At 29.2% G+C, this 26,708-nt stretch overlaps 1 protein-coding gene across 2 annotated transcripts; it reads left to right on the top strand.

Moving 5' to 3' along the window:
- The first annotated feature begins 77 nt into the window (after nt 1-77).
- Nucleotides 78-26,382, top strand: Tsp97E (Tetraspanin 97E). Of its 2 annotated transcripts, XM_067284490.1 has the most exons (6): nt 78-210; nt 14,843-15,010; nt 16,452-16,667; nt 19,304-19,426; nt 20,267-20,367; nt 26,155-26,382. In XM_067284490.1, exons 1-5 carry the CDS (start codon nt 151-153, stop codon nt 20,339-20,341), a joined length of 642 nt encoding a protein of 213 aa, XP_067140591.1. In that variant the 5' UTR covers nt 78-150; the 3' UTR covers nt 20,342-20,367; nt 26,155-26,382. The 2 variants fall into 2 exon arrangements, with proteins under 2 accessions (XP_067140591.1, XP_067140598.1); XM_067284497.1 differs by lacking the exon at nt 20,267-20,367.
- The last annotated feature ends 326 nt before the right edge of the window (nt 26,383-26,708 follow it).

The raw sequence follows: 26,708 nt of genomic DNA, 5'->3' as shown, positions 1-26,708 counted from the left end.
ATAAATATCAAAATTAAAATTTGAATTTGAAACAAAAAAAAATTCTTTTTAATCTAGAGGGCGCTTACTCACAGTCATCCATCTTTATCGGAGGATTTGTGGGGAAGTTTATTCTGTGGTATCGTTTTTTGACGATTTTAAATTAGGAAAATGTGTGGAGGATTCACTTGTTCAAAAAACGCTTTAACAGCGCTTAATATTCTCTACATTGTAAGTACTTTTTATAAAATTAAAATATATGATATTAAGTTTAGTTTTGATTCTAATAAATTCGTGTTACGTTAAAAAGTAAATAAATAATCTTAAATCCAAAGTTAATCTTTTATTTCTGGTTAATTGATGACAGTCGTCTACGTTATCGGTAAATATTTTGTTAAAGTATGACGCAAGTTTACGTAACACACGAATTTGAATTACCGTGAAAATGCATTCAATTCAAATAAATTAAAAAATTTACACACGTGTCATATGTGGAAATCAGTTGCTTAAACTTTATCTGGAATTGCCCAATTCATAAACTCATTCATAAATATTTTTTATTATTCTCTTTAAAAATATTTGGAAAAACTAACAATTTATTTAATTTCCAGTCTTATCACCTCCAGTAGAAGTTATTTTTAGGTAATTTATGTATGTTATATACATGAATTAACTAAAAATAATATCTACCTAACCTTGTATGCATAATTTGCATAATTTTATATATTTTCTCTTCACATTTGTATTTTATTTGCTTTATTGATATAGTACTTATATCTCAATAAAACAAATAATCAAATCTGTTTTTGTAAAATGGACTGGCAGAATTACAATTTAATAAAAAGTAAAAATACGTTACAGATGGATACTAGTCCCATCTTCACTGCTTGCCATGTCCAATCACCAGGAACAACTATTTCCATTGCAGAGACAACCTTTCTTTAGAGGCTATGCCTCTGCACAAATATGCATTTTAAAACTGCTTTTACATATTTGTGCAAAGGCATAGCCTCTAAAGAAAGGTTGTCTCTGCAATGGAAATAGTTGTTCCTGGTGATTGGACATGGCAAGCAGTGAAGATGGGACTAGTATCCATCTGTAACGTATTTTTACTTTTTATTAAATTAAATGTATCGTTTACGTTCGGTATTTTTTTGACTGCTGGTCTATGAAAAAATTTTACATGCCTGCAGAAAGATATTTGAACATAATTAAGCCGGTCCAGTTTGTTATGGGTGATGATTAAATAGTAATCTCGAGTGATGTAAATAAGTGTATCAGGCAGTGGCACCTATTGTCGACTGCTTCCGGTAGTTGACTGTGTTAGCTGAAATCTGTGCATAATTAGCTTGACTAAACCTGCTCTGTTTGACTCCTTATAGATCCTTTCTTGATGACATGTCATAATGAAAGGTTGCCTCACTTGTAGTGATGGAAAAATTAGTGTGCGACACCCCATCCGGTAGTCAACCACATAGTGAGGCATTGTATGATTTTTAGAACACAAAATTTGATATTTGCATGTTTTCTTCCACATATATTTTTGCCAGATTCATTTCATGACATTTCACTAACACGACCTTCAGTGAATGGTAATTGACTAACACAACATAATTTCTGGGAACTTTTTGAAGCTACCTTGTATTATACATACAAGGTAGCTTCAAATATGTATAATACATACACACAGACACCACACACACACACACACACACACACACACAAACACACACACACAGGTGATTCTCTGATAATATGGTTTTGATAAGTATGCATTTGAGTTAATGCAAGTCTGTTCCGAGGGAAAGGGAAATTTAATATTGTCTGCTTGTCAAACTTAGAGCTGGAAATGTAAACTGATCTCTTCTCCTTACTCATACTCACTATTTAATAGTGAAAAATGAACCTGGTTTTCTTAGTGTTCTTATTCACATAGTTTAATTTGTTTTCATGTTTAGTGTAATTTCTGCATGTATTTCTGTTTTAATTCTTTAGTTCTTAGAGAGAACTGTACCAAAAAAATTTTAAAGAAATGCTTTATATTCACATAAATGCACTAAACAATAGAACAAAATATGTAATTACCAATAAACCAAGAAAATTTTGATGAAACTTTGTTAAACAAATGCTTTCTTTCGTTTTGGGTAGAGGTACCCATGTGTAGTCCTATCTCAGGAGCGCTCTGTGAATTAGTGGTCAGGCACCTTGAACAACAAGTCTTACCTGATGTTAGCAATAACATTAATGTATACAGAAGATATATTGATGGTGTGTTAATTATTTGGAGGAAAAAAACGGAACTTGTCTGCATTTATCAAGGCTTTCAATGATAGTGCTTGTGGCCTCTTTGTGAGTGGAACAACAAAACTGCACCAGCATACACTTTCTTGACGTAGACATCACATTACAACAACGCTGGTTGAGAACAAAGGTGCCCCATAAGACCTCATATGCTCTACTCTTCATCCATGCTAAATCACATGATCCTTTCAATTATAAGATCTCTGCTTTTAAAGCCCTGGTAAGAAGGGCTTATACACATTGTTCTATGGCGGAAGATAGGAAAATAGAGCTGGAATACATCTCAAGCATAGCCAGGCAGCCTGGATACCCAGCACACCTTATCAATGCTCTTAGGTTATGCCAGGAGTATCCGGTGGGAACATTACAATCAAAGAATGAGCCCTTTGTGTCTGTTATTTATAATAAGGTCTTAGCCAACATCTACAAAGAAATAGCATGCTTTAAGAGTAACAGAATCGCATGCAGGAGATCTCCTACTGTTTTCTCTAGTATTAGGAACGATAAGGACCGATTGGACCGGAATTGTATCTTCGGAGTCCCTCTGAACGGTCATAGGGTGGGCTGTCCATGTGAATATATTGGAGCTACTGTACAGCGTCTAAAAATGAGGATCAAGGAGCATATATATAAGATTCAGAAAGATTTATCCACTACCACATAGGCTGCTTTTGCCGGTGATAACGATGTACAGGTCAAATTTGACAAGGTCCAATTGCTATAACATTGCAATAACCCTGCCAACCTGAAATATCTGGAACAACTTGAAATATTTAAAGCATTTAGGAAGCGCAATAATTAAACCAGTACTGGAAAGATAAACTATTAAAAAATTTTTTTAATTTTTTTTAATAGCATTTAGGAAGGGGACAACAATTGATTTTGAAGAAATGGACTCTTTTTTTAAAAAATGAATATGAACGTTCAAAACGGAAAGGAACGCATAATTTTAAACAAAATGATTTTTTGGACCACATTCGATATGAATTGGCCACAAATAAATAAATACTTTCTTTCGTCGAGTTCAGGAGTACGAAAGTATTCACGACGAAGTCTTTCAGGAGAAACTTTGTTTCTCCTGAAGACTTTGTCCTGAAGTCTCAGGAGAAACTTTGTTTCTCCTGAAGACGATGAAAGTATTTATTCATTGCCGTACACAGTGAACTCTACTTCCTGCTACTATTACTTGGCATGAGTATCATTCTATATTATATTAAGAAATGGACTCATTAGCAGCTGTATGGAGGACATGCCATAGAGCTTGGTCAGGTTTTGTTTTTATTTTTCATATAAATTTAGTATTTTTTTAAAAATTGGAGGCCAGTGTAAAATCTAATTTAATTTTGTTAAATGCAATATTGCGCATGTACTGTACATATCTTCATGATGTGCAGCTTTTTAAAAATGTTTGGAATATGCATTCTTTGGACAAACATTCCATTACTTTAAAACCTGAAGATGACCATTGAAAACGGAAGAAAATGTTTGTTTAACGAATTTTTGCTGGTTTATTAGTAATTACATATTTTGTTTGTCTTGTATACCGGTAATATTGTGGTGGTTGTACTAAACAAAGAAAAATAAATTTTTTCAGCTTTCACAGTATTTTTGGTGATATAATACCAAGAATACTGTGAGTGAATACTATAATACAAGAACATGTGGTGCTCATGTTTAGAAATATTCTTAGTTACACTCTATCAATTTGTATTGTTTCCCATGAGGGCAGCACATTTTTATTTTAGATCATGTAATACCAAGAATACTGTGAAAGCTGGAATTTTATTATTTTGTTAGTGCATTTTATGAGAGTAAAAAACAAAAAAATTTTTGTATTTTTATTTTCTACTTTTCAGTGGAGCATTGAATTATTGAAATTCTTTGTTTTGGCATTTAATTGGGAAGCAGGTGAAGAATTGAGTTAAAAGATTTTATGTAGACAGTATGACTAAAATGGGGCAAGGACTTGCCTTGCATATAGTGCCATCTGTTATCAGATTTTATTTAAAAAGTTAAATGTTTTGCTAATTTTTTACTGATTGACCGCATTTCTTTATGCAGCGCTCGAGAAGCGTTTTACAGCGAATACACTGGAACTGGTTTCTAATTGGCCAACACTGCTCGTGACGTCATTTCGCTACACTCTCGCTGCATAAAGAAATGCGGCCATTGTTAAAATTTTTCAATAAACATTTCATTTTCTGTGTTTTTACTTCATCCAAGCAAATATAAATTTAAAATCATGATTTCAGATAAATTGTTAATGACCTAAATTCATGAATTAATATATTTTGCATTAATTGTTAACTTTATGTGCAATATATTCACAGAACCAGTTAACACTTATATTAAGGGTTACCTCTATATTGTTAAGATATACCTCACTTTTCAAAAAGAATTTACAGGAAAATTAAATAATTTGAAATAAATATAGCTTAAAAGAATTTATTAAGGATTAAAAATATAATAATTATTTGAAAGTAAAATTAACAGAAAAAGTAGAATAATAGGAAATATCAAATTTAATTATATACAAACATTGACGTTTAGATTTAATTAAATACACTCCAAATTAAAAAAATGGAAGAAAGTACGTGTACTTTGAAAATAATATGGTATTTGTATATATAAGTGCAAATATATTGTCTTTTATAATGTAATTTTTTTATAAAACAATAAAAAATATACAATATATATATTTTATATGATCATTATATGTATAAAATGTCTTGAAAATAATATTTAAACAGATTTTCAAATAATCAACTTTTAAATTTTGAGAATTTCCTAAATTGAAAAAATATACAAATAAAAATTAATGTAAACTGGAAGAAAACTGTAATAATTGTTAAAATAAGATCTTATTTAAAATGAAGTGATAGAGTTGAACAAGCAAAAAATAATGTCCTCCTTTCAAGAAATTTTACTTCTTGTTTTGTCATCTTTAAAATTGGATTCTGTCCTATGTCAGCAGAGTTTAATGACTTATGACCTGTGGAAGAATTGAATGAATAATCTACTGTTAGGCCATATATAAAACAAATTGATGTACTATATTCCATATATAGTAGTCCTAAAACATTTACTTTAAGTTTATCTACAGCTATTTTGATATTTTTTTTGTATAGATTGACATTATTAGATTCTTTAGATTCATATTTCACATTGATTGACTTATTTTATTGTAAGATATCAGTTTCTTTGAGGTAAAAACAGTAAATTATTTTATATTTACAAATTGATGAATGAATTTGTCATTTAAAATTAGACTGTAAATATAAATATATTTAAAAATTATTTTGTAATTATTATAACTAGCTGTTCCCAGCACAAAATATTTGCTGTTAAGTTACAAATGGAGAAAATAAAAAGAAAATAAATTTATTAATATAAGACTTATAAACTTTCTTGGTGTAAAATATTGTGTAAATACATTCACAGTTAGAAATTCATTTCTCCATGTAAATTAAGTTGACAACATTTATTTAATCAAATGTGGTTTTTCATTTCTTTCCCACCTACTTGAAACAGTTGTTGTTCAAATAAGACTTGTGTGCTGTCTTACTCGAGGTAAATGACAACAGTTCATCCGACTAAAATTTAATTTACAATAGGGCTTTTCACTAACAACATAAATTTTAAAAAATAATACAAAATCAATAAAAAAAAATCAACTCAAAGTTATTTACTGAAGAGTTTTTATACTGGACAAAGATAACTTCAATAGCCAGATAGGTAGGGAGGAGTGCTGTTATAGGAATATGAAATTGGACACATTTTTGCTTATAATTAATATAGGCCATTGTCAGGCTTAAGAATATGCCTTACGGTGGTCTATATTAATAGGTTGAAAACATTAATAAAAATAAAAGAATTTTAAGCTCAGCAAAAAGTTGTGTTTGTGAAATTAATGCATATACATATGATTAAAATCTACATTGCTTATCAGATTTTGGAATGAGGAGAATTCTGGAGGTGGTGCCATCTTTCTAAGACACCATTAAAATGTATCAGACTTGGTGTCTTTGGAGTTTCAACCTTCTATTGTAATTAAATGATTGAAATTTAAGTTGCAAGATTTGTGGACATGATACAAAGCAAATTAAATAAAAGCATTTAAAAATATTCACATAAAATATAAGTAATGTACAATACAAAGTATAATTATTTTATATCACACATTATAAGATGCCAAATACAACAACAAATAATTATAATATGATGGAAGTGTATAATAAAATAATTAAGCTAGATTTACATTTATTAGTAATAAAAGTACAAATGTAATTTCTAACTTTTATAAAGTTTAAATAATTTAATACAGTATTTATCTATGCTTGACCGAATATATTTTTGTACTGTTTATTATCTATAAATTATAAAATTAATTAAGTAATTTATACAAAAATATTTTAAATGAGTTTTCTTTATAAAGTAAATCTGTATTTATTGCTAGAAAATAGACATCAGACTTCGATATGTCCTACATCTGTTGTTATAAATATTTACAGTTTCCATTTAATAAAACTAACTACTGGAAGACTTATCATGACAGTTATATTTTGTTGTTATGGTATTTAACACACACTCATATTATATCATATGTATCATGTTCCAGTTCTGTGCCACAGTTTTTCAGTTCTTCCAGTGTTGTGAATCACATGGTTATGAAATGATGCATCCTAATTGGATTATGATTTCAAAGAAGGAATTTAAAGGACAAAAATTAAAATCTAAGTGGTGATTATTTATTTCTAAAATTTTTAAAATATTTTTTATTTTTGTATTTAATATTAGAACTAATTTTAAGAAAAGGTTTATATTGCAATAACCCACTGGTTCTTGTTATGAAATTTAAGTTTAGCACTTCAGATTAGTATTGAGGAGAATTTTTTCTCCCCCAATTTGTGTAAGAATGAATGTCATTTGTATTTAGTAGTATGCATATGGTATGTTATATTTTCAATGTTTTTTCAAAAATAAGGGTAACAAAATGTAGTTGTGTTAAAAGCCAAGGGAGTTATAACAGAGCAATTTGTTGGGGTAATTTTTGTTGTGCAGACTTATTCATGGATGCACAGATCAAAGTTTAGTTTCATCATTTCTTTTAGAGTTGAGTTCTATAGGCTTGAGGAATTGCTATGAATTTTTATTCTAAGTAAAGGAAAGTAAGTAGGATTCTTTTAATTCCTTTCCAGGTGGTAGTAATTAAATGTTTTAATGTAACAAAATTAACAAATTACCGTAGGGTAGATATAAATCACACTCGTACCCAGCAGAATTAAATAAATAAAAAACTTAAATCAACACCTTAATGTTCGCTGAGAGATTTATTAATGTAACTAACGTTTTCGATCTAATCGATAGATCATCTTCAGGTTAAACAGAATGTTTCTTAAATGGAACATCAATTTCAAATTTCAAATTTTGAAATTGATGTTCCATTTAAGAAACATTCTGTTTAACCTGAAGATGATCTATCGATTAGATCGAAAACGTTAGTTACATTAATAAATCTCTCAGCGAACATTAAGGTGTTGATTTAAGTTTTTTTATTTACTGTAGGGTAGATGTACCAGTTTTGGCCAGTGTAGTACCAGTTCTGGCCAGAAAACAAATTTAACTTAAAAATATAATCACAAATGAAACAAACTTTTATTGTTAACTGTGTGAACAGTTAACAATAAAAGTTTAGTTTCATCATTTCTTTTAGAGTTGAGTTCTATAGGCTTGAGGAAAATATAATCACACACTTTTATTGTTAACTGTTCACACAGTTAACAATAAAAGTTTGTTTCATTTGTGATTATATTTTTAAGTTAAATTTGTTTTCTGGCCAGAACTGGTACTACACTGGCCAAAACTGGTACATCTACCCTATTTTCCAGTGTTTAAGACAACTGGGCATATAAGACAATCTCCGACTTTTACAGTTAAAATATAGAGTTTGAGATATACTCACCCTATAAGATGACACCCGGTGTATAAGACAATCCCCGACTTTTGAGAAGATTTTCCTGGGTTAAAAAGTCGTCTTATACGCTGGAAAATACGATACATAAATATTAATATTCAAGATAATCATTTTAGGTTTTTGAATATTGTGATTTATTACAGCAATGTTGCAAAATGTACCTTATTGTAATATTTTAGAAATACAGCTATGGTTATTTTTAAATAAATTTTGATTTTGAATTTTTGAATGCATGCTTTTTTGAAACAATAAGGGTGTGACATGAGAACATAACATGCAAAGGTTTAACTGTCATAAGTACTATTGTTAGTTATAACAAAATTAAAAGTACATCAACTTCATTGTAAGATTTTTTAAATAAAGTTTTGTTTTATTTGATTTTGTTAAATTTTAGTACAAAACTAATATTTAGACTATTTTCATTTTTTTAATTTTATACAGGTATACCTAGAGTTACATCGTTCTCGATTATACGTCGTTTGTCAAAAAAGTATATGGAAAAATAAAAATCAAGTTTGTCATTTTATTCGACTTTACATCCGTCCACCACAAATATTGAAGTCGTAATATCACTAGAAAAGCATTAAAAGCACATAAAATCATATTAAAATATGTACATTTACAGTAAATGTTAATATAATCATCATAAATCCTAGAGAATGAAACATGAAAACATCTACGTTTCTGTTGTTGTCTTATTTAGCGATCTATAAGTGCTCATTATTGGCGTTTTCCACTGTAGTTTCGACTTATGTCGTAACTACACAAGGAAATTTGACTTACGTCGCCTCTCCTGGAACCAATTACCGACGTAAAGCGAGGTATACCTGTATTATGACTTGAGCATAGCATATATAAAGTAACAAACCATAGCCTTGCATGAATAAATCAAACAGTTGAAATTTATAAGGTTGCTATTATATAATAATTAATTTGCCTTTCATTGTCTTAAAGATATTGAATTACAGCACAAGATAACCTATAAATTCTGATTGTTTTTATAATTTGTATTATTCTGTATGCTTAATCTTGAAACACTTGTTGTTTTAAATGAAATATAGTTTGGTTATATGCTTATTCTTGGCATCAAATATCCTTCTGTACTTCTTGATTTTTAAACCACTGACTATCTAATTGAAATAATTGTGTTTTCTTTCTCTTGTTTTACTAAAATTCTTTTTTTTCCTTTTTACAATATTTTATTACATTCAACTTTACTATGATACACAATAAAGAAATTAATTTGAATGTTTAAAATGTGATTTTCTCTGCTTTGTTTCCTAAACATATTTACAAGGTTCTGATTGTGCTTGTTATAATAGTAAACACTGATATACAAAGAATTCCACAGGTTTCAATGTTCAAAATGGAACATGCAGAAGAACTCTTGAGAAATTTGAATTTAAACCAAAGATTGACCAATAGGATGTGCCCAAGCATAGATGTTGTAAAGTGGTTTTATATCAACTTATCACAACAACTCTTGAACAAAAATGTTTTTAAGTAAACATGTTTTTATCATTATTATTCTTCACTACAGCTAAGCATCTTTTGCATTTATTAATGTTGAGTATTTTAATGGTAAATTTTAATTGTAAGTGACCTTTTTTAAATTCCTTTTTTCTTTAATAAATGAGTGTCCATTTTAATTTTACTTTTTTTAAAACCAGAATACAGTAAAAAAAAATTTAGGATTGAGTGCCAAAGACACAGGATGGCTTAAATTAAACACATTAAATACTTTTTCTAAATATTCTATGCTGAAATAGGTGTATCTTATATGCTGTAAAATGAGGTAATTTAATGGAAGAATACAAGACCTCCCGGAAGGCATTTCCCCTTGCATAACATTGCACCCCAGAGAAGGCAACAGGAAACCACTCTGGATGTAACTTCCCTTAGGATACACCTCGGCGCATTACTACTACTAACCTATGCTAGGTGTTCACCGATGTCAGGAATCTGATATGGCATACGAAGAAGAATGGAAGAATGTAAAAATTTTCTAAGCATGATAAATTAGCTTAAATGCTGAATTTGATGTTTTATCAACTTATTAGTTCTCATTAAATTAAAATCTTCAAATTTATATTATAAAAGCTAGTATGACTACCACAGACATTTTATCATCCAAACTGCAATTTCCATGGATTGCCTTGTTTGAACAAACTTCAAGCAACCTTGATTTGACAAATCATAAGTGTCACAAAAATTAATCTGTCAGATTTTTTGTTGCATCATTGAATCAATCAATGATGAGATGCAAATCATATGTTAGATCACATTCTCATCACTTGAGAAACAAATGCTCTTGTGCAAACTTGGACAACTTGCAAGTTGTGTTCTGATGCATTATGCATATCTGAATCACTGATAAATCTTGTCTGTTTTTCTGGGTGCAACAAAATGTCAGTGTAAATCAGCTATAAGGATCAGATATTAACTTCTAATGTTTTTAACACAATAAACAACTTCTCTAATAACACTGTAGTGCGTAACACAGAGAGACAGACTAAAACCTTTCACAGTGTTGTATACGATAGAGAACCAACTAACGTTTTCGGCCTCCACCGAGATCTTAGAAAACAGACGAACATTAGAAAACAGACTAAAAGACTTCAGGTTGAGTTCTCAACCTGAAGTCTTTTAGTCTGTTTTCTAATGTTTTTTAAAGCTTCTTCATCAGATCGTTGTTTCATATTCTAGTTTTTATTTCTAAATAGAATTTTGATTTAAGCTTTAAGTATTCAACTGGATGAACAAAATTTGACATAATGGCTTATTTAGTTATATGTCATGTAACATAATAACTGAATAAACTGTTATGCCAAATTTTGTTTATCCAGATGAGTAAGGAAGCTCAAAAGTACTTTTTGCTCCATTAATACATTATTTAAATTAAAATACAATGGGTGATTGGTTAACAAACAAATCGGATAACAAACACTTTCGCAAAAGATTTTTATGTTCGGATAACGAACACTTTACAGAACAAACACAAGAAGCAACGTAAAATATTGAATACCGATTGGTCTTCCCTTGTCTTCAGGCAACAATTCGAAACTTCTCAAAGCCTGAGAGACGTCGACATCTATGCTCAACCCGATATATACTGATTGGATAGTATTCCTCCAAACTTTGAAACTCTCCCTTGTAATTCCAGCCTTTCGTTTTTCTGACAGAAACAATTCTTTTATAGTACAGTAGACCGTTGTTTATCTAAAAGCCGATCAACCGAAACGTCGGTTAACTGAAAGCTTTCCAGTTGGACTGTGTCATGCTGAATCAAACGTTTTTGATACTAGATTAACTTCTAAAGTATAATTTTTTTTGTTTTTATATTTTTCAATATATTTATTTTGTTTGTACAAAATAAAGAAATAATTTTTAACGATACAATAGCCACAATTATTATTATAAAAATTTTCGTTAGGCTTAAAATCGACGACAATTCAATGCGAAGTAACATGCAACGTGAAAAATTTCAACATGGGATAGGTTAATGTGTTTTTTTTGTACGTAATCGGTTATCCAAAAAATAAGTTATCTGAACAACCCCAGTCCCCAATTGATTCAGATAAACGACACTCTACTGTATTCACGAGACTGTCAGGTGGGCACTCGTTAAGTTTTACATTGGTTTTTATTTTCAAAAGGTGATAGTATAATAGTAAAGTGTAGTATGGAGTGGGCAGTGTGGCTTGAACAGGTCTACAGTAGGCCACAGTTCAATCTTATCTAAGAAAGATATTGTATAATGAAGAGGACTCAAGCAGCTAAAGGAGTAACAAAAATCACATCTGAGAAATAAAGAACATTGAAGAGCTCATAATGGAACCTGAAACTGATCTGACAACAGAACAATGCCAAGAAACTTGGCAAGATATGTTTTCTTCTGAAAAAGAGGATTAATGCTGATATCTGCTATTAAACATCTTTTGAAGAAGTGGGAGGCTGTCAGAACAATGGTCTTAGAATAGCATCCAAACCAGGCTGAGGTACGTGGGATTGAAAGTGTTAAATTAATAGGCTTAGGTATCTCTACAATTACAATGCTATTAATTACTTCTGAAAAATCCTGAAGAAGAGAGAAAAGCAATTGACAATAGGCAGATTTTTTAACCCCCACAAACAGAAAAAACATGACTAATTAAAATGCAAGACTGTGTATATATATATTTTTATTATTACATATAAATAAACATAGTAAGAAAGTATATGGAAGTTGTATAGATTATTCCCTATGGAATTTTGGGACTTTGAGTATATATTTGAACTTGGGACTGAGACGAGTTCAACGATACCCTACTTTTGGACTGGAGACTAAAAATAAGAAAGTTATCATATTTACAATTTCTTGCTTTTCACAATGCATTCTATGCCATTTTGGAGTTTTCCACTATACTTTCTTATTTTTGGTCTCCGGTTTAAAAGTAGGGTATCGTTGAACTCGTCTCGGTCCTGAGTTCAAATATATACTCAGTCCAGAAATTCTGTAGGAAGTAATCTATACAACAGCCAAGTGTATATTTTTTTTGTATTTTTTGGGGTCTCCAGAACGAATTAATCAAATTCCCATAAAAACCTATGATAAATTGATAATCAGTTAACGAACAATTTGCATAGTTAACAAAGTTTTGGAATGGATTATGTTGTTAACCGATCACCCACTGTATATAAACATATTGAAGCTACAAATGTCTTCACTTTGTCATTCACGACATCAGCATCAATCCAAAAACAATTTTCACATATGGAGATGACCTTTTAATGTGAATACCATCAACCAAATTTTTAATTTCACTCGTGTTATTTAAGTTTGACAGTTTGGTAGAACTGTAAACTTTATTAATATTCGAAATGTCTTTAAATTTCCATTCTAATTAAAAATAAAGAATGAAGTTTATTTTAAAATATTTTTTAAAATATGAGGTTATTCTGAATTAAAAAACAAAACTTTTAATGTAATATTTGTTCATTAGTGAAAATTTTAGACACAGAATTATAGGCATGAATAAAATTTTAAATTTAAAAACAGGTGCTTGAATCAAGAAAATATTATTGTATGCAAAAATGATTATTGATACTTGAACAGCTGTTGAATGAAAACACCTGCTTTCAATATTAAATTCAAAATATTTGTTTAAAATTTTGGAGACTAAAATTTATAAAAAATATACAATAAAATATCAGATGATGAAGATATTTGCTTGAATTAATTGATTATGGGAGTAAATTTTGTTTCTAAAATTTATTAATAATTGGGATGTCATAACTAATAAATTTCTGTATCTGTTACAAAATCAATTGATTTACTAATTAAATATTATGCAACATTTAATAAATAAACCATTTAAATCTAAGATAAAGTGGTTTGTTTGTTTTAGGCTATGTGAATCACTTGGATGTTTGGGTACTGTACTTCATTAGTTAAACGAAAGAAATTTTGTTTGCTAGAGTAAAAATATGCAGCCGCCTGCTATGCATTTTTTTAACAATTTTTGAAGCACATAGTGACAGGATATAGAAGAAATGGTTGTTTTACAACATTGTTGCATGAAAAAAGTTGGAATGAGGTTGGTAATTTCTCTCATTAACCATTCCCAAAACAAATGTTTACCAAAAAAGATATTGTCGTCTGTTTGGTAAGGTTGCTGAGGAATTATCCATTGTGAACTGTTGGAAGATAAATAAAGCAATAAACTTATACAAGCACACTCAACAACTCGGGTGCCTGAAAGAAGTAATTACTCAAAAGTGACGTGAATTAAGCAACAGATGGTAAATCATTTTCTACCAAGACAATGCATATCCTGTACACTTGCTGCCCTGAGATTAATTAATTAACAATTCAAATTGGAAACGTGAAACATCTTAGTTTCTCTACTTTTTACTTAGTCTGGTTTCCATAAAACTATGTAAGGAAAAACTTTACAGAATTGAGATGATGTGGAAAGATACCTTGAGAGATTCTTCAATGGACAGGATCTGGTTTTAAAGTTTATTTTGAAAAACCTAGAAAATTTTCTGGACAATCCAATAAATTAATAATTAATTTTAGAACATTCTAAAAGGAAAGGTTAAAATAGAGCAAGTCTCAAACTCTCAACTTCTGTTTACCTTGTTAAATGTATTGCCAGTTATCTCCATCTGATCTTCACTTCCAGACAAATTAATTTAGAAGGTATCCTGCTTAACATTATCAGTTATTTGTACTTAACTTTGTTGTCAGTATAGGCAAGCCCCAAAGTGATGAGAATTTTATTGTATGTTAATCCATGAAAGGATTCACACTACTCAATGTCTTAATTTTTTTGATGGTGTAATTTTTGTATTTCTATTTTATACCAAAGAAGAAAAATTTTTCATGTTCATTTTATAAAATTATTTATCCTTTGCTAAACAACTTTATAGAATGATATAAATGAGAGATACAAATTATAAAAATAGCTATAATTTTAAGTTAACAGCTTAGCTTAGACTTAGAGGAAAAATTAAATTAAGTAAAAATTTAGTAGTGGATGAATTATCAGATAGCCACTGTATGTGCAATACATAATAATTTGAAGATTTTTTTTCTCTTTTCAGATTGTATCATTTATATTGATTGGTGTTGCAGCCTACGGAACAGCAGCTAGCATTGTTACCAATATTGCTATTATTGCAGCAATTATTGGATGTGGTGTATTCCTGTTTTTACTTTCGTTACTGGGTCTGATTGGTGCAATCAAACATCATCAAGTATTGCTCTTCTTTGTATCCTTTAAAAATTATATAATTGTCATTTTTTTTGTTACAGGTATACAATTAAAACTAAAAAGAAAATTAATCAGGATTTGTCATTTATGTGTAGAGCTTTGTAGTAGAAAAATTGCAGACAGCTGTTAACTATGGTTCTTTCACAATAGTTTTATATTCATGCCATTTCTGTTTTGTGTACTTATAAAATGTGAATGAATTAGTATATATTTGTCTAAGAATGCACAAACAAAATATTTCTTAATTCATGTGATGTAACTTCTGTGAAGTTTTTTTACAATATTTATAAGTGAATGAATGAAAACTCATCATTTTACAATGTGTGAAATTTAATTAGCAGCATTATATGACAGTTATTTATGTTTGTAATGAACACAATGCGATTCACTCTGTTTTCAATTAATATCCAATTTCATACTAAAGCCAAACGATTGCTAAATTATATTGAACTTATATTACTACTATACTATTATTAATTAAATGCTAAGTAATTTGGCACTAGAGGCAGGTGTTAGGTACCATTTCATGCTAAATTTAATAATTAAGTAATATTTTAATAATTTAGAAGATTCTGGAAGAAAAGAATTGCTGTCAAATGGGACTCGAACTTGCAACTCCTGTTTACCATGCAGTCCATTACCCAGACCTTTGTCTGATCCTTGCTTCCAGAACCTATTAATTTAGATATAACCACACACAGTTACTTACTGCACCATCTGTAGATGGTAGATGACTCAGTACCTATAGCCTATAACTCCCACAGTCAGCCATCACATCTACCAAGACGTGGTGGCATATATATATATATATATATATACATATACAAGTATACAAGTATATATACATATACAAGTATAAACATTGAAATCCAATGGTTGTGATTATATCATGCTATATTACTAATACTTTGGCAATTGTTTGGCTTTAATACATTCTTTCCAATATTAAATTAATCAACATTACTCTGCTTCTTTCCAATATTAAAGAGCAAGGTAAGAAGTCTGTCATATTTGGTGCAAGTGGCAGTCACTACACATATAATCAGTTCAAAGATGAGCTCCCATCACTACCATTGCACTGTAGAAATTTTTATATCCAGTAATTCACTTTTTCACAAATTGGGTGAAAGTGTTAGCTTAAACAAATACATCTGTTGCTGTTTTTAAACATTCATTGTGAATGTATAAATGCAAATTGATGTGAAGATAACGGCATTGCTTAAGTAAAATTCTTAATGTAACAAGGTTCATTACACAAAAATTAGTTGTCATTGAAGTGCTATTTTATTAATTTTAAATTAAACTTTTTAATAAATAGTTACTTTTTACAGATGTGAATAATTATTTATATGCTGTATTATCAATTTAATGCTTCTGTTGGCTTCAGTAATTATTATTTAAAATTTTTAATTAGTATTTTTTCTTAACTTTTTCAATAGTATATGGTTATTCTGTTTCTTTTATTTGTTGTTCAGTTCAGCATAGCTTGTGCTTGTTTAGCTTTCAACAAAGAACAGCAACGTGAAATGGCAGAAAAAGGATGGAGGAAAGCTTCGTTTAAAATTAAAGGAGAAGCACAAAGAATGTTTCATTGTTGTGGTTTTTTAAAGCTAAATGTTTCAGATGCATCGATGAGAGGACCTGATTGCAAAGAAGTATGTTTTATATCTTTATAAAAACTTTGTATTTAATTATCTGGTATTTAAGATTAAATAAATGAGATATGATGATTGTGTTAAAATGATATTTAGAAATAACTGAATATTTTACAGTCTTTTTACAGAACTTTTTACAGTCAGTTATTTAAAAACTGTTTACACTTTTATTAAAATTTATTTATTTTTTAACTTTCATTTTTTCTTGAACTCATTATTTATCAGTGAATTAAAATTTCTTGCTTACTACCTATCTTATATTATTATCCTATAAGAAGATTTATAAAAGAGAGCTTTAATTCAAATTCTAAATATTAGATATACAATGTAAGTTATATATAAACATTAACTCATAAACCTGGTTTATAGTTAAAGCCAAACAAACTGCTGAATTATCAGACTATAATATGTCTATGTAATTAATTAATTCTTTAGTATTTAGTTACGTAGCCATATTATAGCCTGATAATTCAGCAGTTTGTTTGACTTCAAATTATATATAATTATATAAAATATAGTATGGATAATTATAATAATGAAATGTTCTTGAAACTGTGTTTTTACTGTATATTGAGCATTGAACACAAGACCATGTTATTTATCAAACACCTGGCTTTTTCCACCTTTATTAGTTGAGACGAGGTCTTATTTCACTTGTTTTGGGCATTTTGCCCCTCTTCAGTCAACGTTAATTCCTTGAATTCGAGTGCACGTGTACAGCACAAGTTCGGATGTCAAATTTACTGTGACAAATGTACAGAATCTACGTGTCTAATGTCAACTAATAAAGGAGGAAAAAGCCAGGTGTTTGATAAATAACACAGTCTTGTGTTTAATGCTCATTATAATAATGAAAATCTAATAAGTTTTGTCAGTGGTTCTGTGCCTAAATTTTGATGACCTAAATTATTATATATTCTAACTGTTCTTTAACTAAGTATAATATATGAACTGATTTCCATATGGATGTAAGTGCATATGGAAATAACAAAGTACAGTAGAAATAATACACATCCATTTGTAAACAAATGTGAATTAGAGGCTATTTTTCCTATTGTACAGTATATGGGCCTATTGATACAAACTTATTACCTAAACAGTAGAGCTTGTAATGAGTAATATTACTGCATTAGTTCAAATGTCACAAATTTGGTGCTTACATCCATTTGGAAATAAGCTTCTCATATATTGATCATAGGTAAATTGTTGTCTTCAATCTTATAATTTTTATAGACTTTTGAAAACAATGGATGCTACATTTGTAAGTGAAAAATTGATATGGTAATGATTGAAATAAGAGCTATATAAAAATAATTAGTAGTTTCATATTTTTAAAAAGTCTTAATTTTCTGAAGTTTGGATGTACTGAGATGATGTAATGTTTATTCCTTGCTGTTATTTCTCATTCTATTTTTATGGATAATATGGTTATAAAGTGTATACATAAAAATGACAAGATATTAAGAAATAAGTTTATCATGGGAACAAGAAATTTAGTTAGTTAATATTTTTCAAAACAGTAAAGCTTGATAATACAACTTTAAATCCATCCAGTTGACATAGTATAATATCAATAAAATTAATTTTAACTAATTAGATTTCAAGCCAGCAGCAGATTATTCTTGATGACTTGTGAGAACTAAGATTGGCCTTTCTTTACCGCTAGACTTATTACACTACCACAGGACATCAAATTAGACTTAGAAAAACTATTTTATTTTCAGAATGCATGTCGGACCTGGAGTCCTTCATCAGCTTTTTTGCTACAAAATTAAAAGGAGGTTAACAATTTTAAGGTACCATAATTGACACAAGTGAAAAAAGGCTATAGACTTAGATTTAACATGTTGATTCGAAGTTTAGAACATTAAAAGTCTAAACATGCCATAAAACAAAAAAATTTTACATAAAAAAAAAAGGGGGGGTAATGTTGATACAATAAAACAGAATAATAAACTAAGGTACTGTTAAACCAGTAAAGGTAGTAAAAATATACATTGTTAAAACAAAATAATAAGCAGATTCACTGTAAAACGAATAAAGTAACAAGATGATTCGAAGTACATTCCAGAATAGCTGTCACTCTCTCTCCTATCCTTTTCACACTTCTCCCCCCTCCCATGCCCCCTCTGGTCAAATATGTGTACCACAATTCATGTAATTTTTGGCCGAAATTATTATTCATGATTTTCTCTCTGTTTCTTATTTCTAACTGTTCATACCATCTTTTATAAGTATTTGATTATTCTTGGTCAAACAAGTTAGTTAGCCAATTAATCAGTAGCACAGAATCAGTTAATAAGATTTTAGAAGATGAAAGGAATGTGCTATTCAACTTTGTACATAGCATTCACAGGAACTACTAATGACAACATTACCTTTACATTTCGTTAAGTCTAGTTATGTTTTTATTTCCAGATCTTTGTTTTTCAGGAATTAAATATTATTTGGATGAATAATAATATTTCTAAATCATTGAAATTATATTTCATAAATTAGAATTTATTCTTCAAAATTTGTTTTAAAATTAAAAATGGTATTCTTCAGAGACATTTTAAGAATAAAAACAAATTCATATTTCTGTAGTCAGCAATTTGTAGTAATTACGAAATTTCAAATTTATTAAATTTTACTAGGTTACAGTTTGCTGCAATGACCAACAATGTAATTGCCCACCTTGTTATCTAAAACTTCAAGATGAAATTGATTATGCTTTAAAAATCAGTGGAGGTATTGGCTTATTTTTCAGTTTTACAGAGGTGAGTATTGATTTTTTATGTTTTAATTTGATAATTAATCTCTCTAATAATCTGGTTGTTGTTCTGAAACTGCTGTAATTCATACAGCATACTTTATTCTGATTATCATTGAAATAATTCTCACGTTTTAATAAAATATATTTGCAAACTTAAATAAAATTTTAACACAAACTGGTTGGAAGTATCATTGTTCTGCTCTTTTGAACTTAACTGGCTAAATGTAGAAATGAAATTAAAACATCCAATGGTCACCTTAAATGATCAGGCTACACTTTGGTTTAAGTTCTGAATATTGTTTTTACAAATATTTTGTGTATTATTTTCATGTATTCATTTTTATTTCATTGTTCATAGAGACGTTTCAAATGTACATTTAATTAAAAAGCTATATTTGAAATTGTTCACAAATAATAAAAACTTTTTTAAAATTTGTTTTTACTTTTTGGGTATCATTTTCAACTGTTTTTATAAGTTAATGCTTAAACACACATAAACATAATAAAAATCTAAAATTCTTTAACTAAACATTCCTTATAATATAAAAACAATCTTTAATTAAATTAACAAAATATTTTAGTTCATGAAGTACTGTATGCCAAGTGATCATGGTCTGTTTAGGAAATAAAATATAAATTATTAATATATATTTACACAATAGTAGCTGGTAGTTATATTACTTGTAGAGTAAATTGTATTGAAAATGTTTTTAAATTTATATTGGCAGTTGCATATAGTTAAACCTATCTATTTTTAAAAGCACTTGTATTCAAAATTTCAGAGAATAGAAGTGACTTTTAAATTTGCCATAAAAATAATCTCTCTTATGCATTTTTATTGCAGTTTATTGGTGTATGGTTGACTGTACGCTACCGTAACCAGAAAGATTCACGAGCTAATCCTAGTGCTTTTCTCTAAAACTAACTTTTATTTTGTTGGCAGAGGTAAATGGTTGACTTTGAGTATAAATAATTAACATATTGATTAATATATTCTATCTGATTAATTTCTTTAATAATTAATAAATAATAAATATTAACAATAACAAACTTCTTTGTTTTCTATTTGTTTAAATAAAATTTTCTTTTAATTTTCAAAGGAAGTTATTTTTATGTACTAATGCAAAATATCTTTTTAATCTATTTCTATAAATTAACTCATAAAACTGTGGTATTTGTGTTCTTTTTAAACTTTGGGTTAAATTGAAACAGTAGACTAAGTTTCAGTTCGTCATTTTTTTACATTACTATCAAGAAAATAGCTTTAACACACTCCTGTTGCATTGAGAGATGACCTCATTTACTATGTGAATGCTTCAAATACTTCATTGACTTCACTTCAACTGCCATATAACATTGGGCTATAAATTGGCAATAATAATAATAAAAAATGACTAATAAATTTGACCCTAGAGGGAAGTGTTAGGTGCCATCTCATATTAAATTTAATATTTATAATTTAATTGAATAATTTTAGATTAAACTGGAAAAAAAGAATTGGCCCAGAATGGAACTGGAACCCGCACCTCCTGCATGCTGTGCGGATGCATTTCCAATTATGCTACCTGGACCTCCGGTCCAGTCTTCTCTTCTAGTATATTTAACATCACGATATAACCATTGTCGGTTACTACATCTAAAATTGTTTAATTAAATTTAATATGAAATGGCACTATTGGTCACTTGGTGTTATAAACCCTTAACGTAAGAAAACCTTTGTAGTTATAATATAGAAGGGTTAGAAGTGTGAAATAATCTTAATTTTTTTTATTTTTTGCCCAGGTAATGTTGGGTTCATCTGCTAGTTACACATATATGACAAATAAACAGAAATAAACATTTTATAATAATAGAATTTACTTTAATAATAATAATTAATTAATTTAATTAATTTTCTGAAGACAAAGTCCTTCCCGGAACATGGGACCACCATTTTTAAGTTCCAAACATTACACTTTTGGCGACTGACCTTTCCTTTTAGGCTACTGGCCGCCAAACAGTCCTTTAAAAACACAAACATATATCTAATTAAAAATATTAACATTTGTAAAGAAGCAGGAACTGGTAAAGTACGGACGTCTTCTATTCTCCATCATGCCTTCTTGGGGTTGGTTCGGCTTTTATCTACAACAAAACAGGTGCTGATAAAATGTAGATGAGGAAAGCTACCCCCTGGCGACGATATTTTAAAATTATATTTGTTAATTTTCGTCCGACGGGGATAATTATGTTTAATTAATTTTCTGAAGACAGTTACCAGTACTTTACCAGTTCCTGCTTCTTTACAAATGTTAATATTTTTAATTAGATATATGTTTGTGTTTTTAAAGGACTGTTTGGCGGCCAGTAGCCTAAAAGGAAAGGTCAGTCGCCAAAAGTGTAATGTTTGGAACTTAAAAATGGTGGTCCCATGTTCCGGAAAGGACTTTGTCTTCAGAAAATTAATTAAACATAATTATCGCCATCGGACAAAAATTAACAAAAAATTAATTAATTCTCAAATTGGATGTTAGAAATGTAGGTTTGGCAATAATGTTAGTTTCCTATGTTTTACATAATGTGCTAATAGAACATCACTTGAAATTAAACTTTACAAATAAAACAAAACTTTACAAATGTTAAACAATGATTTTGGTATTTAATTATGAAAAATTACTTATGGTCTTGAAATATTAAATATATAAATACTTTAAGTGGAGTTTAAAACAAATCATGAGTTAAAATGATTAATAGTAAAGCTTTCATGATATATTTTTTACCAACAACTGAATTCATTAAGTCAATTTGATATAAACATTAATAAGGAAAAATGCTTAAAGAAGTATAAAAGATGCAAAAATAAAATGAAATAATACCTTTCACTGTTCGAGCACAATATTTAATCATTTAAGAACGTTTTTGACTGATTTGATCAGTCTTCCTCAATTAATCATACAAACGAAAAAGAACAGGGCAGTGCTGTTCTTTATTTTTTGTTACCTTTTTGAATTGCTTTTTAATTGTTTTTTTTTTTTTTTACCGTTATCATCATTGTATGTTTGCATGACTCACATATTACCGCTAAAACATGCAACTGCAGTTGATTTTTTTGTGTTTTTATATTTCGTAAATTCGAATTCTTAGTTCTTTTTCGTTTGTACGATTAACTGAGGAAGACTGATCAAATCAGTCAAAAACGTTCTTAAACAATTAAATATTGTGCTGGAACAGTGAAAGGTCTTATTTCATTTTAGTTTATCAATTCCAGTAAGCATTTTGTTTTATTACAAAAATAATAATACTAAGTACAGCTGACCCTTGATAATCTGACATGCTCAGTAGTCCGACGCACCTCCCATCAAGGACACCGTAGTCCTCGTCCTGTTACATGTCTGCTTGTGCAGAAGGATGTCGCGACATGAATCTCCCCACCCAATTCTTACATGATGACACACATTTCTTGTGTTTTCTGTGAGCAGTTCTGTACGGACTGTATTATTTATGCCTATACATACTGTATGTACAGTACATGTATTGGCTTCCATATTTCTTTTAATAAACATGTTTTAGTTAACCAAAATGGGTGTTTCATTTCCATATTAACCTAGGCAGCATTTTACTCATAAAATATAGGCATATTATAGGCTACTGCTAGCAAAACAATGCCAAATATGTAATAAATTTCAGTAATCCGACACCCCTTTGGTCCCATACCTGTCGGATTATCAAGGGTCAGCTGTATATCTGTGGTCAATACAAAAAAAAACTGGCAAGACTAAATATTCTAGTACTTATCTTGAAAATATTAGAGAGAGAATTATTGATTTTATTCTTATTTATTCACTGCAACAGAACTGCTTTTGTATGTTCTCAAGATAAGCATTTAAATTTTAAAAGATCATTTAGTCTTGCTTTTTTTTTTTTATACAGGGCTTTCCAAAATAAATGCTACCATTTCAAATTATTATATAGTAAGAACCCGCTTAACACAGGGATGCATTCCTAGACGACAAAGCACTAAACAAAACAGCATTAAACGAGGTCATTTTAACATGGAGTAAATAGGGATGGGGACATGCAACCAAAAATAAACAAATTTTTCTTTAATTTTAAGTTATTTTTATACAGTCAAACCTGTTTTTATGCGGTGGGTAGGGACCACATAAAAAAACGCATTAAAAAAATCGCACAAAACTTCACGAGTGGCTATAAAAAATAGTTTTCGCAACACAATTTAAAAAATATTTTTTTTTTATGCGGTCAATAGGGACCACATAAAGAAAGTCTCACATAGAAAATAACTCAAAACCGTACGAAATAGAATTTATTGACAACAGATGTCAGCACTTGACTGCATCGTCTCGTCTATCGTCTGTTTTACATATTTTTGTCCAGGTGGTGTTTTGTTGACTTAAAAAATAAATTATTTCATTTTTCACATATTCATGCAATAATATTACTATAATAAGTTCATTTATGCTGTAATAAGTTTATTTAGCTATAATAAGTCAACGTGAGACATGACAAATCGCACGAGACTAGTCGCCAACTATACTGCACCAAAAAAAACCGCACAAATAAAAAATCGCATTAAAAAAATTGCACAAAAAAGAGCGCATAAAAACAGGTTTGACTGTATTAATATGTGTAATACTATATGTTAAATAACACACAAACATATGCACACAGAAATGTAAAGTTCATTTTTTGTGATGAAGGTCCTGACTTTTCTAAAATTCTTGATTTTTCAATAAAGTTGTGAAGTTTCATTTGTCGCTTTTTTCTTTTCTTAAGCAAATGTCAGTAGCAGAAGATTGCATCCAAAACACCTCGTTTTGCTTTTGCACTCCTTTCAAAATCTGGATCATTTGCTACAATTTGATCAACAATTTCGGTTATTGTTACCAAACTTTTACCAAGGAAATCTGTAGAGAAATTCTTTGGGTTCTTCATTTTCAGAATCTCTATTTTTCAGTTGTACACGAATTCTTTCTTCTAAAGAGAAAACAACACCTTTCTTAAATTCCAGCAAAAGTTTAACTATATAAAAACGTTTTCAACTGATTTCATCAGTCTTCTTCAGTTACTCGCATTCCTTCTTCTGCCAGTTCTTGAAGGTCGTCGTTGGTAAGACTCCCACCAGATATTTACAGTAACTTTTCAATATCCTGCTCATCTACATCTCCTAGCCCTGCTGTATCAATTAGGTTGACTTCGGTCAACCTAATGATACAGCGATAGGCTCTTCTCGTTGAGAATTCTTGGATACCTTCAGCCATAACTTCTTCCACACTTTGTTCATGCATTTATCAGTTAATTCTTTGCATCATGATATAATTTCTTTCTTATAAATCTTTCTTTGCAATCAAAATATAACATCATGAATTGCCTATGGCATTCATGATGATGTATTTTTTCCAAAATTGCACCAAACAAACATAGATTTAAAGAAAGTACACCTTTTTGCCACTGGTTCGTGTTCGTAAATAATCGTATTATATATGAATCAATGAAATGCCACGATAATTTAAATCAGCGTAAATTTTGAAGCTTTTTTAGGCTTTGAGCAGACTGCATTATATTGAATCAGTGTTAAGTGGGTTATTACTGTAATTATGTTAATTATTACCTGAGTAGTATGCAATGTACACCAATTGATGGAGTAACTGTCTGAGTTTTATCTCCCATCTGCATTCAAACATCTTGCTGTCTACTAATTCTAGGAAGAATCATAAATGAAAATGGTGACACTGCAACAAACAATGTTACATGTTTTGTGAAGGCAAAGATTTATTCCAGAAAGTTGGAATCACTCATCATTATGCAACACGAGTAATCTGCAGGAGCTTTAAAATTATGGCTACTGCGGGAGGAGTGTCAATGGATGTGCTATAGCGAGCATAGGAAGAATTTGAGTATTGGTTGGATGTGTGCCATGGTGACACAAGATACACACACACAGAAATTGTAATGGACAAATGTAAAACTTTGACAGTTTTTCAATGTTGTAATATACAATGTCATCACAATCTGTCTAACATGGATTGCATGTATTAACATAGTTACAATACATTTAACTAAACCTTTAACTTTCAGTAACAAAAATTTTTAATGTAAAAATTTAGTTAACCAAAGTTTGCTCAGGTCATCAATGATATTCCAAAAGTAAAATGTGGAGAGAACAAAGTTTACAATATATTTTTAAATGAATAGTAAAAACAACAAACAATTAAGCGGTAGTAAAAATACAATTAAACCAGATTATAAATAGAAGAAATAAAATAGTAATAATTATTATTAATTTATGTTGGCAAATCCCAGTTTTTCATTCTCCATTCCATTCTCTGCCCATTCCAATTTTGGAATATCATTGATGACCTGAGGTAGACCTTGGTTAAGATCGAAATGTTTATCAGCAATATTTACATTAAAAAATTTTTTTTACTGGGAGTTAAAGGTTTAATAATTTGTTCTAGTGCTGAGATGGTAATTTCATAGTTACAACAGTTTAAAATGTGGCATTCTTTTTGGAAGACTGTATTTTATACTTCATTAAATTATTTTTTCCTTGATATGTTTTAACATTTTAAGATGCAAATAATGTATCATTTGTGCATTACAATTTGTCCTTAATTTATATAAGTTATTTCATGATTAAAAATACAGTTTTCATTTACAGTTAATTAATGGTGCAATTATTTGCAATATTTTCTAGTATGAATTTGTAAGATTTATTATTATTTTAATTTTTAGGTCTTAACAATCTGGGTAGCATACAGATACAGATCAAGAAGGGATCCACGTGCCAAACCTCATGCCTTTTTATGATTGTGAAATATTTATTTTCATCATGTTATTAAATTTAATTCATCAGATGTTTTTGTTTTTCCATAATATAATATATATATATATATTATGCAGCATTCACTTATGTTTTGATTCACTTAGAAAAAGCATGTAAAATAAAATAATTACATAGTAGTTTTGCATTGAAACTTTTTATATGCTTCTAATGATATACATATATAAACAGTAAATATAATTAATTTCAGTAAAATACATCTGAAACATTTTCAGATTTCCTAATTGATATTTTTCGACACTTAAACTGCTACTATTCAAAGCTTCACTGCTGATATTAAATATACAGCACAGCTTAACGTAGATGATACTATAACTGACAAATTGCAAATAAAAATATACAGTTTCAAGTTCTCTTCACTAGTGATGTGAATATTGTGTAAATAATTGAAAATTATGTGCACTTTTAAACTAAAATGATGTACTTAATTTCAATATGTCTCACT

This window comes from Centruroides vittatus, unplaced genomic scaffold, assembly GCF_030686945.1.
Source record: "Centruroides vittatus isolate TY-2023 unplaced genomic scaffold, ASM3068694v2 contig_1215, whole genome shotgun sequence".
NCBI classification, from domain to species: Eukaryota; Metazoa; Arthropoda; class Arachnida; order Scorpiones; family Buthidae; genus Centruroides; species Centruroides vittatus.
The sequence above is the reverse complement of the archived record's forward strand: the minus strand, read 5'-3'. Positions and strand labels throughout refer to the sequence as shown.

What these genes read in the sequence shown, in the direction of transcription:
- Tsp97E (XM_067284497.1), top strand. Translation starts at nt 151, where the DNA reads ATGTGTGGAGGATTCACTTGTTCAAAAAACGCTTTAACAGCGCTTAAT. An exon ending in GAGGACCTGATTGCAAAGAA is followed by an intron (nt 16,668 to 19,303) that starts GTATGTTTTATA and finishes AAATTTTACTAG; the next exon opens with GTTACAGTTTGCTGCAATGA. An exon ending in TATTTTTCAGTTTTACAGAG is followed by an intron (nt 19,427 to 26,154) that starts GTGAGTATTGAT and finishes TTTAATTTTTAG; the next exon opens with GTCTTAACAATCTGGGTAGC.